Source organism: Coregonus lavaretus (genome assembly GCF_964263955.1).
Source record: "Coregonus lavaretus genome assembly, chromosome: 30".
Lineage (NCBI taxonomy): Eukaryota > Metazoa > Chordata > Actinopteri > Salmoniformes > Salmonidae > Coregonus > Coregonus lavaretus.
Window position 1 is genome coordinate 8933344 of NC_140017.1, and position 13735 is coordinate 8947078.

Below are 13735 nucleotides of genomic sequence, written 5' to 3' on the forward strand. Positions count from 1 at the left end.
CATCCACTCATCCTCGTCTCCCTTACTCATCCTTTCATCCACCCATCCTTGTCTCCCTTACTCATCCTTTCATCCACCCATCCTCTTCTCTCTTACTCATCCTTTCATCCACCCATCCTCTTCTCTCTTACTCATCCTTTCATCCACTCATCCTCGTCTCCCTTACTCATCCTTTCATCCACTCATCCTCGTCTCCCTTACTCATCCTTTCATCCACCCATCCTCTTCTCTCTTACTCATCCTTTCATCCACCCATCCTCTTCTCTCTTACTCATCCTTTCATCCACTCATCCTCGTCTCCCTTACTCATCCTTTCATCCACCCATCCTCTTCTCTCTTACTCATCCTTTCATCCACCCATCCTCTTCTCTCTTACTCATCCTTTCACCCACCCATCCTCTTCTTCCTTACTCATCCTTTCATCCACCCATCCTCTTCTCTCTTACTCATCCTTTCATCCACCCATCCTCGTCTCCCTTACTCATCCTTTCATCCACTCATCCTCGTCTCCCTTACTCATCCTTTCATCCACCCATCCTCTTCTCTCTTACTCATCCTTTCATCCACTCATCCTCGTCTTCCTTACTCATCCTTTCATCCACTCATCCTCGTCTCCCTTACTCATCCTTTCATCCACCCATCCTCGTCTCCCTTACTCATCCTTTCATTCACTCATCCTCGTCTCCCTTACTCATCCTTTCATCCACTCATCCTCGTCTCCCTTACTCATCCTTTCATCCACTCATCCTCGTCTCCCTTACTCATCCTTTCATCCACCCATCCTCTTCTCTCTTACTCATCCTTTCATCCACCCATCCTCTTCTCTCTTACTCATCCTTTCATCCACTCATCCTCGTCTTCCTTACTCATCCTTTCATCCACTCATCCTCGTCTTCCTTACTCATCCTTTCATCCACCCATCCTCTTCTCTCTTACTCATCCTTTCATCCACCCATCCTCTTCTCTCTTACTCATCCTTTCATCCACTCATCCTCGTCTCCCTTACTCATCCTTTCATCCACCCATCCTCTTCTCTCTTACTCATCCTTTCATCCACCCATCCTCTTCTCTCTTACTCATCCTTTCATCCACCCATCCTCTTCTTTCTTACTCATCCTTTCATCCACTCATCCTCGTCTTCCTTACTCATCCTTTCATCCACTCATCCTCGTCTTCCTGCTCCCCTCCTCTTTTTCTCTCTGGTCCTCTCATCCTCTTATTCCTCCTAACCCTCTCTGTTCCTATCCCTTGCATCCTTATGTTATAGAACACTAAATAGAGACACAGGAAACATGCATAACACCATGCACTCAACACCATATGTATTTGGACAGCGAAGCTACAATTTTAAATTTGGCTCTATACTCCAGAATTTTGGATTTGGGCCAAGCATAATCTGAAACACAACCAAAACAAGCTGCAAATGCATCCAATAAGTTTGTAGAGTCACAAGCTTCATGTAGTCATTGTGTGCTGGGAATATAGGACCAAATACTAAACTTCTGACTACTTTTGAAATGTTTGTCTACACTATAAATGAATTTGTCCAAATACTGATGACTTCTGCAAATGGGGGACTATAGACAAACAGCACTTTCATTTCTAACCGGAAAAACAAATATGTATGAAAATACCATAAAATAAAAAGTGACATTCTGTAGTACTGCCTCATATGAAACATTGGATCTCAACTCCAAAATGCTGGAGTGTAGAGCATATTCACAGACAGTATATCATTGCTAAAGTGATTGACAGGTTGATACTCTGGTTGATACCCAGAATGACTGTTGTGTTTCTCTGTGTGTTGTCTGTCTGCAGCTGCTGCCACCTTTGAGGACTTCCAGATCCGGCCTCATGCCCTGAACGTCCACTCGTACCGCGCCCCAGCCTTCTGTGACCACTGTGGAGAGATGCTGTTTGGACTGGTCAGACAGGGCCTCAAATGTGACGGTATGAGAGAGACAGATCGAGAGAGAGGGGGGGGGGGGGGGGGGGGGGGGGGCTGTTCTGCCTGCCTGATAAACATTTTGTCTGAAGAAGGGCATGGGTTTGTGGTGGTTTACATTGACATTTTAGTCATTTAGCAGACGATCTTATCCAGAGCGACTTACAGTTAGTGCATTCATCTTAAGATAGCTAGGTGGGACAACCACATATCTCAGTGATAGTAAGTACATTTTTCCTCAATAAAGTAGCTATCAACAAAGGAATATTCTCTCTCTCTCTCTCTCTCTCTTTCTCTCTCTCTCTCTCTCTGTCCCCCCCTGCAGGCTGTGGACTAAACTACCACAAGCGCTGTGCCTTCAGCATCCCCAACAACTGCAGTGGCGCGCGCAAGCGGCGCCTGTCCACCACGTCTCTGAACAGTAGCCAGTCGCTGCGTCTGTCCACCAGCGAGTCCCTGAGCAGCGTGGGGACCAGCTCAGTCAACACCTGCATGGAGGATGCCAGCCTGATCCGCTCTCACACCACCCAGATGCTCCCGAACTCCACCTGTACCGCATCAGCATCCCTGGGCCTGTCCACCAGCCCCTCCATCACTAGAGCCATGGCCCGCGCTAACACTCAGATGGTACTTCATCCACTCTACTCCACCTAGAGTGTCTGTCTTTGTTAGCACACTGCTCTGTGCAGAGTTGAGGTTACTTCCATTTAAATTCAATCAATTCAGCAAGTTAATTGACTCATTGCTTTTCAGGAAAATTGGAGTGGTGTCAGTTTACTTCCCTGAATTGACTGAGTTGAAATGGGACTGACCCCTAACCCTGGCTCTGTGTGATAGTTATGGAAAGCCAACACTCTGATTTACATACGTGGAAATTGTTTGTCTCCTCCCGTCCCCTTCCGTCCCCAGCCGCGAACCCCCAGCGAGGCGCGGCGGTTCTACACGGGCCGGCCGGTGCACCTAGACAAGATCCTGATGAGCAAAGTGAAGGTGCCGCATACGTTCGCCGTGCACTCCTACACACGCCCCACCGTGTGCCAGTACTGCAAGAGATTGCTCCGGGGCCTCTTCAGACAAGGGCTGCAATGCAAAGGTTAGTATAGGGTCAAAGATTAGTATGGGGTCAAAGGTTAGAGTGGGGTCAAAGGTTAGTGTGGGGTCAAAGGTTAGTGTGGGGGCCCCAGAGGTTTATCAAGAGGGGGATAACTTATTTGGAGTGCATATTGGAAGAAGATAAACTGTCTAACAATGACGTTGATTGTTTGTGTTGTGTCGTAGACTGCAAGTTCAACTGCCACAAGCGCTGTGCGTACAAAGTTCCCAATGACTGCCTGGGGGAGACAATAGGAGGTAAAGAAGACAAACACATCTTTGTTGTATCATGTTCTGTCATGTTGTATCATGTTGTGTCATGTTGTATCATGTTCTGTCATGTTGTATCATGTTGTGTCATGTTGTATCATGTTCTGTCATGTTGTATCATGTTGTGTCATGTTGTATCATGTTCTGTCATGTTGTGTCATGTTGTGTCATGTTGTATCATGTTCTGTCATGTTGTATCATGTTCTGTCATGTTGTATCATGTTCTGTCATGTTGTATCATGTTCTGTCATGTTCTGTCATGTTGTGTCATGTTGTGTCATGTTGTGTCATGTTGTGTCATGTTGTTAGAAGTGTGGCCATTATTTTTTCAGCCACACTTTAGATAACATTCTCTACAGCAGGGATGGGCAACTTTGATGGGGGTGGGGGCCACAAAAAATTTAACTCATCATGAGGGGCCACAGTGGCTTGTGGGTCTGCGTACCCACATCCATACCCCCCAATATTATATGCAATATTAGTACTTATATAAAGTACTAATATTATATAGTACTTACTTCTCACATATACATTTTTTTCTCAGACAACAGAAGTTGTAAGTACTGCCTACTTACATACTTGTATAATGGGGCTTTGTAATGGAAGGTGGTCTGTCTATTCTCTAGATCTCTATTTCCGCTGTCTATTCTCTAGATCTCTTTGTAGTCATGTGTGTCTGGCTCTGTCCTTCTCTCTCCTCCAGACATGTTAAGTCCCAGTGTGGACCACGAGGTGCCTATGGACTACAGTAGTGAGTATGCCGACTCAGACAAGTCTTCTCTGATGGACGATTCAGACGAGGCCTGCAGCATCCCTGGTTCTTTCTCCCCCGAGAGCAGCCAGGATGGGGTCAGTGGGGACCAGAGGTACACACGTACACATACGCACAATAACACACACACGCACGCACACACACATGCACACACACACACCTACACCTAACCCTGTCCCTCTGTTCCTCAGTGCTAACATCCCGTTGATGAGGGTGGTTCAGTCTATGAGGCAGACCACCCGTCGCTCCAGCACATCCATCAAAGAGGGCTGGATGGTGCACTACAGCAACAAGGACACCCTGGTAATACTACTGACCGGCTTCCTGACAATGTGAAACATGTTCTCTACCACACCAGATTACATTTTTTCTCTATTTAATTTTATTTATTTTTTATTTCAGAGACATTTTCTCTATCACACCAAATGTTACTTTTTCTACTTATTTTCTAAAACGTTAAGTTTTTTAAATAAAATTCTACTCTATTTTAAGGGTGCCTAATTAACATTTAATAAATTGTGTGTTCACCGTTTAATAATCATTACTCCCACATTTGTAAATGTTAGTAAGCTAGTTATTCACACATTTATATATATTTCCTTAAACATCCTTTTTTGTGTGCTTATTCTTTCACCAGGTACTGCTGGAATGTCTACCAATGGCTAGCCGATTAAACTCATCTCAACGATTTACAATGGAGATGAGAGACGACTAGTGTGGGCGGACTTCATTTTACGTGAAGTCAGAGCTCCAGTCCGCCCACAATAGTCGCCGCACAACTCCATCGTAAATCGTGGAGTTGAGTTTAGTTGGCTAACCAATGGCATGCCCATCTTTTTGTGAGCAATTATACTGGTCACAAAAAATAGTATTTATAAAATATACATAGCACTCACTTTAGATTAGGGACTGCAAAAATAGTTTATTTAATATTTAATATATGCCATTTAGCAGACGCTTTTATCCAAAGCGACTTACAGTCATGTGTGCATACATTTTTACGTATGGGTGGTCCCGGGGATCAAACCCACTACCCTGGCGTTACAAGCGCAATGCTCTACCAATTGAGCTACAGAGGACCGCAAAAAGACTTAGTACTTGGGTTATAAATGTTGGAGGAATAATACATGTTGTAGTAAATGGTGAGCACACAATATATAAATGCCTTATAAATGGTTTATTAGGTAGCCTTAAAGTAGTGTTACCACTTTTTTCTACTTATTTTCTAAAACTTTCAGATAAGTTTTCTTCTCCATGTTTGTTCTCCATGACATTGACACACTCTGTTTATCATTCCCTCTACCTCTCCTATCCTCCATCTCTTCTTCACAATGTTTTCGGTTGGAGTTTATCTTACCCCTATAACTTCTACCTCCTTCGCCGTTAATGCTCTTCCTTTTCATCTGTGTGAAAGTGTGTTTGTGTATCTCCCGGCTGAGTGTGACAGATGGTGTATACCTGCTCCCTACTGCACTAAAGCACTCAAGAGACGTGTGTCGAATTCACAGCCTCTTTTTTCTCGCTCCTTCCTCTTAGAAAGTGTTGCTGTTTACCTGAACTCAGACCTGAGACACTTCCTGCCTTCTCAAAGCTAACCTGTCCTGCTTTTCACTGTTACTGTCTCTTTTCTTCCTACCGTTCCCTTTGCTTTTTCCTCTCCTCCACCTCTCAGCCTGCCATCCTTGTCCACTCTTCCTGGACCACAGCTTCACCTTTGACCCCTCAGTGAACCTTGTTTGACCCATGAACCCTTTACCCCCTGTCCCCTACCACTCCTCCGGCACCCCCACAGAGAAAGCGGCACTACTGGCGTCTGGACTGCAAGTGTATCATCTTGTTCCAGAACAACACCACCAACAAATACTATAAGGTACTGTATTCTCCAGCACCACTCAACGTGATTAGCAACACAAAAAACTTCACAGGTACTATATGAGTCGGGTCTCAATCAATCAATCAATCAATCAACTTTATTTTATAGAGCCCTTTTTACACCAGTAGTGGTCACAAAGTGCTTATATAGATACCCAGCCTAAAACCCCAAAGAGCAAGCGATGCAGATGGTCTATCACATTATTATTATTTTATTGTTTTACTGTAGTTTATTTAGTAAAAATGTTCTTAACTCTATTTTCTTAAAACCGCATTGTTGGTTAAGGGCTTGTAAGTAAGCATTTCATTGTAAGGTCTACACCTGTTGTATTCGGCGCATTTGACAAATACAATTTGATTTGATAAATTGACCTGGTTATTGCAATCCCATAGTGAAAGTCAACACACCCCTTGAAGAGTTTACACATTTTCAAAAGGGATTGAATTAGATTTTTTCCTATTGATCTACACAACCTATTCCACAAAGATGTCTTCATTGTGTTTGTCATCACATATTCATTTGATTGCGTACATCCCCCTGCCTCACGTCCTTCCCCCTGTCCTGTAGGAGATCCCTCTGTCTGAGATTCTGGAGGTGCGCCCCGCAGGTGAATTCACCCTGGTTCCTCCGGGCACCAGCCCCCACTGCTTCGAGCTTGTCATGGGAGCCATGCGCTACTTTGTAGGGGAGGACCCCAACGTCCACGTCCCCGCCCTGCCCCCCATCACCACCCAGGCCTTCCCCCCCACACCCCCCTCCCCCAGCAACGTGGTTCCCAATAGTGGCATGGGGCGGGAGGTGGCCAAGGCGTGGGAGGGCGCCATTCGCCAGGCCCTCATGCCAGTCATCTTCCAGGATGCACCACCGGTGGAGGGACACACTCCCCACAGTAAGATATATAACATCACAATAATAATATGGTCATTTAGCGAAACTTTAATTCCCAAGTGTCTTAGTTCTAACGTTCCAACCAAGTTAGCCATCTAAAGAACAGAATCATGGGGTCTGGATCTGATCTCAGTCTAGCTCTTAGCCTGGATTTACAGCCCTGCTGTTTGTGATCTGGGGAAAGGGGGCTGGTGTTGTGGGAGATTTACAGTGAAAGGCTTATGAGTGGTGTGCAGTCCAAAGGTCGAGGAACAGAAGCTCGTTTTCAGAGCTCTTTCCACACACACACACACACACACACACACACACACACACACACACACACACACACACACACACACACACACACACACACACACACACACACACACACACACACACATACACACACACACACACGCTCTCTCTGTAGTGACCCCACATGAGCTCAGATGGAAGTCCTGTATATCTTAGTGTGGATGGATAGCATTTTTTACTTTGATCCGCAGGACAGGCTTCTGTCAGCATCTCAGTGTCCAACAGTGTGATCCAGGAGAATGTGGTGAGTAGTCTCTTGACACACATTCACAATCAATACCAAGGACTTTATGGTGATGATGATGGTGGGGAGGATGATGATGATGTTGAAATGTACGATAATTATGATGATGATGATTAAGTTGCTGATGCTTTTGTCAATTTCTCCTCCAGGACATTGGTATGGTGTACCAGATATTTGCAGATGAAATCCTTGGTTCTGGGCAGTTTGGTGTGGTGTATGGCGGTGAGTGTCTCCAATCTTCTACACTGGCCATTTTGAGTCGTTGAATCTCAATGAATCTCCTTTAATTCCCTCTCTTCCTCTCTTCTTCCTGCCATCAGGGAAGCACAGGAAGACAGGACGTGATGTGGCGGTGAAGGTGATTGACAAGCTACGCTTCCCCACCAAGCAGGAGAGCCAGCTGAGGAATGAGGTGGCCATACTGCAGGTAACCACCAGGGGGAGACACAGATACACATTTTCAATGGGTCTCCCACTACTAGTCTAGTTCATCACCTACAACACTACATGACCAAAAGTATGTGGACACGTGCTCATCGAACATCTCATTCCAAAATCCTGGGCATTAATATGGAGATGGTCCCCCCTTTGCTGCTATAACAGCCTCCATTCTTCTGATAAGGCTTTCCACTAGATGTTGGAACATTGCTGCGGGGACTTGCTTCCGGTAAGCCACAAGAGCATTAGTAAGGTCGGGCACTGATGTTGGGAGATTTGGCCTGGCTCTCAGTCTGTGTTTCAATTCATCCCAAAGGTGTTCGATGGGGTTGAGGTCAGGGCTCTGTTCAGGCCAGTCAATTTCTTCCACACCAATCTCGTCAAACCATTTCTGTATGGACCTCACTTTGTGCACGGGGGCATTGTCATGCTGAAACAGGAAAAGGCCTTCCCCAAACTGTTGCCACAAAGTGGGAAGCACAGAATCGTCTAGAATGTCATTTTATGCTGTAGCGTTAAGATTTTCCTTCACTGGAACTAAAGGGGCCTAGCACGAACCATGAAAAATAGCCAGAGACCATTATTCCTCCTCCACCAAACTTTACAGTTGGCACTATGCATTGGGGCAGGTAGCGTTCTCCTAGCATCCGCCAAACCAAGATTCGTCCGTCGGACGGCCAGATGGTGAAGCTTGATTCATCACTCCAGAGAACGTGTTTCCACTGCTCCAGAGTCCAATGGAGGCGAGCTTACACCACTCCAGCCGACATTTGGCATTGCGCATGGTGATTTTAGGCTAGTGAGTGTTGCAACCAAGGACAGACAATTTTTACGTGCTACGCACTTCAGTGGTCCCGTTCTGTGAGCTTGTGTGGCCTACCACTTCGCGGCTGTTGCTCCTAGACGTTTCCACTTCACAATAACAGCACTTACAGTTGACCGGGGCAGCTCTAGCAGTGCAGAAATTTGAAGAACTGACTTGTTGGAAAGGTGGCATCCTATGACGGTGCCACGTTGAAAGTCACTGAGCTTTGCAGTACGAGCCATTCTACTGCCAACGTTTGTCTATGGAGAGTGCATGGCTGTGTGCTCGATTTTATACACCTGTCAGCAACGAGTGTGGCTCAAATAGCCGATTCCACAAATTGGCTCCGTATTCCCTACATATTGCACTACCCTGGTCCAAAGTAGTGCAATATTCTACATTTACATTTTTAGTCATTTAGCAGACGCTCTTATCCAGAGCGACTTACAGTTAGTGAATACATATTTTTTTATACTGGCCCCCCGTGGGAATCGAACCCACAACCCTGGCGTTGCAAACGCCATGCTCTATCAACTGAGCTACATCCCTGCCGGCCATTCCCTCCCCTACCCTGGACGACGCTGGGCCAATTGTGCGCCGCCCATGAGTCTCCCGGTCGCGGCCGGCTGCGACAGAGCCTGGATTCGAACCAGGATCTCTAGTGGCACAGTTAGCACTGCGATGCAGTGCCTTAGACCACTGCGCCACTCAGGAGACTACAATATGTAGGGAATAAGATGTAATTTGGGACGTAGACTGTTAGACTCCCAACTACAGATGTAGGATCTTAGTTTGAGCCAGTTTGCTACAGCAGGAAAATAATCCTGCAGCAACAGGACATTTGAATTATTGTGTGGATTATAATTCATGGACTTTCTTTGTAGGGGTTGATACATTTTCGATTAGGACAAATCAAGTCTGAAAGTTTTAAAGTGGAAATTACAAACTTGAGAAGCCTTTTTAAATCTTGAATACACTACACGTTTGTATTTCTTGCTGTGCAGGAAAATTCTTAGCAACAAAAGAGTTATCAAATTAAGATCCTATGTCTGTACAGGCCACAAGTGTCCATTTTTACATCATGAGGTTGTCATACCAACTGCATTCAATTACATAAGCAGATTTTACAGCAGAATCATCATCTCTTTGGGGTGTACTTAGATAAAGGTCAAGTGACAAATAAACACTGCCATCGCACTATACTCTAACTAACTGATACTCAGTCTAATTCTCTCTCACTCTTCCATCCCATCCACTCTACCTCTCTCTGTTTCTTTCCCTCCCTGTGTGTCATTTCCCCTCTTCTTCTGCCCTCTTTCTCTCTTTTCTTCTCTGTCTCTCTCACTGTCTCTTGCTCTTTTTCCCTTTCCCTTTCTCCCTCCCTCTCTCCATCTCTCAGAGTCTACGTCACCTGGGCATAGTGAATCTGGAGTGTATGTTTGAGACTCCAGAGAAGGTGTTTGTGGTGATGGAGAAGCTCCATGGAGACATGTTAGAGATGATCCTGTCCAGTGAGAAAGGCAGGCTCCCAGAGAGGCTCACCAAGTTCCTCATCACACAGGTCAGTATGTGTGTGTGTGTGTGTGTGTACTCCCATACAGAAAGAAAATACATAAAAAATATTGTTTTAAATAATTGTTTTAGGATACATGTGAAATATGTAGAATTGGACAAATAATGTATTTGTCCAATTGTAACGTTCCACGAAAGTGTCACGATCGTCAGGGAGAGACCAAGGCGCAGCGTTGAATGCGTACATATTTATTAATAGAATGATCACACGATCAAAACAACGGACGATAACGTGATGTCTACGGTTTAACACAAACCAAATACGAACAAGAAACCACAAACACAAAGTGAAAGACAGACAGTTAAATATGGCTCCCAATCAGAGACAACCAGCTGACACTCGTTGCCTCTGATTGGGAGTCACTCAGGCCAACATAGAAATACAAACATAGAATTACACACCCTGGCTCAACATAACAGTGTCCCCAGAGCCAGGGCGTGACAGTACCCCCCCCTAAAGGCGCGGACTCCGACCGCGCCAACTAAATACCACAGGGGAGGGACCGGGTGGGCACTCCGCCTTGGCGGCGGATCCGGCTCCGGGCCTGATCCCCACTCCCTCTCCAACCCCCCAAAGTACCCCTGGTCCGGTCTGGCCCCGCTGGCCGGAGCTGGACTGCACACTGATGGAGCGGATTGCTCTAGCTCCGGCGTAACGCATCTGACCGGTGCCGGACCAGGCACCAGTGGAACAGGCACGGGCCGTGCCGGACCGACGACGCACACCACTGGCTTGGTGTGGGGAGCAGGAGCGGGCCGGACCGGGCTGACGAAGCGCACCACTGACTTGGTGCGGGGAGCTTGGATGGGCCGGACTGGGCTGGCGACGCGCACCACAGACTTGGTGCGGAGAGCAGGAACGGGCCGGACAGGGCTGACGAAACGCACCACAGACTTGGTGCGGGGAGCAGGAATGGGCCGGACTGGGCTGGCGACGCGCACCACAGACTTGGTGCGGAGAGCAGGAACGGGCCGGACAGGGCTGACGAAACGCACCACAGACTTGGTGCGGGGAGCAGGAATGGGCCGGACTGGGCTGGCGACGCGCACCACAGACTTGGTGCGGAGAGCAGGAACGGGCCGGACAGGGCTGACGAACCGCACCACTGACTTGGTGGGAGTGGCAGGAACAGGCCGGACCGTACTGGGAACACACACCACTGGCCCTATGTGGGGATCAGGAACAGGCCGGACCGGACTGGCAACACACGCCAGTACCTCTCGCCGTGCCTCTACAACCTCCTTCCCCCTGGTGACCAGTGACTCCCGTAACCTGGCGGCCTCCTCTGCCAACCCGCTGGACCGCTCTATCGCGGCCCCCTGCTGCCCCGACGTCGTGAGCCCCCCCCTAAAAATGTTCTGGGGGTCTCTCCTCCCCGTGGGCCAGGCCTCCATCGTTCTCGCCCAACTCTCGCTCCTCTGTCTCCAACTCCCGCCATTCAGCTCCTCACTAGGCTTGACCCAGTCGAGGTTGCCACGGAGATCTGCTAGCGATGGCTCCTGGACACGCTGCTTGGTCTGGTTTTGGTGGTTTCTTCTGTCACGATCGTCAGGGAGAGACCAAGGCGCAGCGTTGAATGCGTACATATTTATTAATAGAATGATCACACGATCAAAACAACGGACGATAACGTGATGTCTACGGTTTAACACAAACCAAATACGAACAAGAAACCACAAACACAAAGTGAAAGACAGACAGTTAAATATGGCTCCCAATCAGAGACAACCAGCTGACACTCGTTGCCTCTGATTGGGAGTCACTCAGGCCAACATAGAAATACAAACATAGAATTACACACCCTGGCTCAACATAACAGTGTCCCCAGAGCCAGGGCGTGACAGTACCCCCCCCTAAAGGCGCGGACTCCGACCGCGCCAACTAAATACCACAGGGGAGGGACCGGGTGGGCACTCCGCCTTGGCGGCGGATCCGGCTCCGGGCCTGATCCCCACTCCCTCTCCAACCCCCCAAAGTACCCCTGGTCCGGTCTGGCCCCGCTGGCCGGAGCTGGACTGCACACTGATGGAGCGGATTGCTCTAGCTCCGGCGTAACGCATCTGACCGGTGCCGGACCAAGCACCAGTGGAACAGGCACGGGCCGTGCCGGACCGACGACGCGCACCACAGACTTGGTGCGGAGAGCAGGAACGGGCCGGACAGGGCTGACGAACCGCACCACTGACTTGGTGGGAGTGGCAGGAACAGGCCGGACCGTACTGGGAACACACACCACTGGCCCTATGTGGGGATCAGGAACAGGCCGGACCGGACTGGCAACACACGCCAGTACCTCTCGCCGTGCCTCTACAACCTCCTTCCCCCTGGTGACCAGTGACTCCCGTAACCTGGCGGCCTCCTCTGCCAACCCGCTGGACCGCTCTATCGCGGCCCCCTGCTGCCCCGACGTCGTGAGCCCCCCCCTAAAAATGTTCTGGGGGTCTCTCCTCCCCGTGGGCCAGGCCTCCATCGTTCTCGCCCAACTCTCGCTCCTCTGTCTCCAACTCCCGCCATTCAGCTCCTCACTAGGCTTGACCCAGTCGAGGTTGCCACGGAGATCTGCTAGCGATGGCTCCTGGACACGCTGCTTGGTCTGGTTTTGGTGGTTTCTTCTGTCACGATCGTCAGGGAGAGACCAAGGCGCAGCGTTGAATGCGTACATATTTATTAATAGAATGATCACACGATCAAAACAACGGACGATAACGTGATGTCTACGGTTTAACACAAACCAAATACGAACAAGAAACCACAAACACAAAGTGAAAGACAGACAGTTAAATATGGCTCCCAATCAGAGACAACCAGCTGACACTCGTTGCCTCTGATTGGGAGTCACTCAGGCCAACATAGAAATACAAACATAGAATTACACACCCTGGCTCAACATAACAGTGTCCCCAGAGCCAGGGCGTGACAGTACCCCCCCCTAAAGGCGCGGACTCCGACCGCGCCAACTAAATACCACAGGGGAGGGACCGGGTGGGCACTCCGCCTTGGCGGCGGATCCGGCTCCGGGCCTGATCCCCACTCCCTCTCCAACCCCCCAAAGTACCCCTGGTCCGGTCTGGCCCTGCTGGCCGGAGCTGGACTGCACACTGATGGAGCGGATTGCTCTAGCTCCGGCGTAACGCATCTGACCGGTGCCGGACCAGGCACCAGTGGAACAGGCACGGGCCGTGCCGGACCGACGACGCACACCACTGGCTTGGTGTGGGGAGCAGGAGCGGGCCGGACCGGGCTGACGAAGCGCACCACTGACTTGGTGCGGGGAGCTTGGATGGGCCGGACTGGGCTGGCGACGCGCACCACAGACTTGGTGCGGAGAGCAGGAACGGGCCGGACAGGGCTGACGAAACGCACCACAGACTTGGTGCGGGGAGCAGGAATGGGCCGGACTGGGCTGGCGACGCGCACCACAGACTTGGTGCGGAGAGCAGGAACGGGCCGGACAGGGCTGACGAAACGCACCACAGACTTGGTGCGGGGAGCAGGAATGGGCCGGACTGGGCTGGCGACGCGCACCACAGACTTGGTG

The 13735-nt window shown here is 49.1% G+C and overlaps 1 protein-coding gene across 1 annotated transcript in view; it reads left to right on the forward strand.

Moving 5' to 3' along the window:
* Positions 1–1823: 1823 nt before the first annotated feature.
* LOC311106029 (serine/threonine-protein kinase D2-like) overlaps positions 1824–13735 on the forward strand; it is a 29168-nt gene continuing 17256 nt past the window's right edge. Inside the window, exons 1-12 of the mRNA XM_084148301.1 lie at positions 1824–1950; positions 2271–2572; positions 2855–3038; positions 3224–3295; positions 4011–4173; positions 4271–4382; positions 5872–5949; positions 6520–6841; positions 7329–7381; positions 7531–7603; positions 7702–7808; positions 10024–10185. Coding sequence (XP_084004427.1) covers positions 1911–1950; positions 2271–2572; positions 2855–3038; positions 3224–3295; positions 4011–4173; positions 4271–4382; positions 5872–5949; positions 6520–6841; positions 7329–7381; positions 7531–7603; positions 7702–7808; positions 10024–10185 — 1668 coding nt within the window. The 5' untranslated portion in view covers positions 1824–1910. The remainder of the gene's footprint in view (positions 1951–2270; positions 2573–2854; positions 3039–3223; positions 3296–4010; positions 4174–4270; positions 4383–5871; positions 5950–6519; positions 6842–7328; positions 7382–7530; positions 7604–7701; positions 7809–10023; positions 10186–13735) is intronic.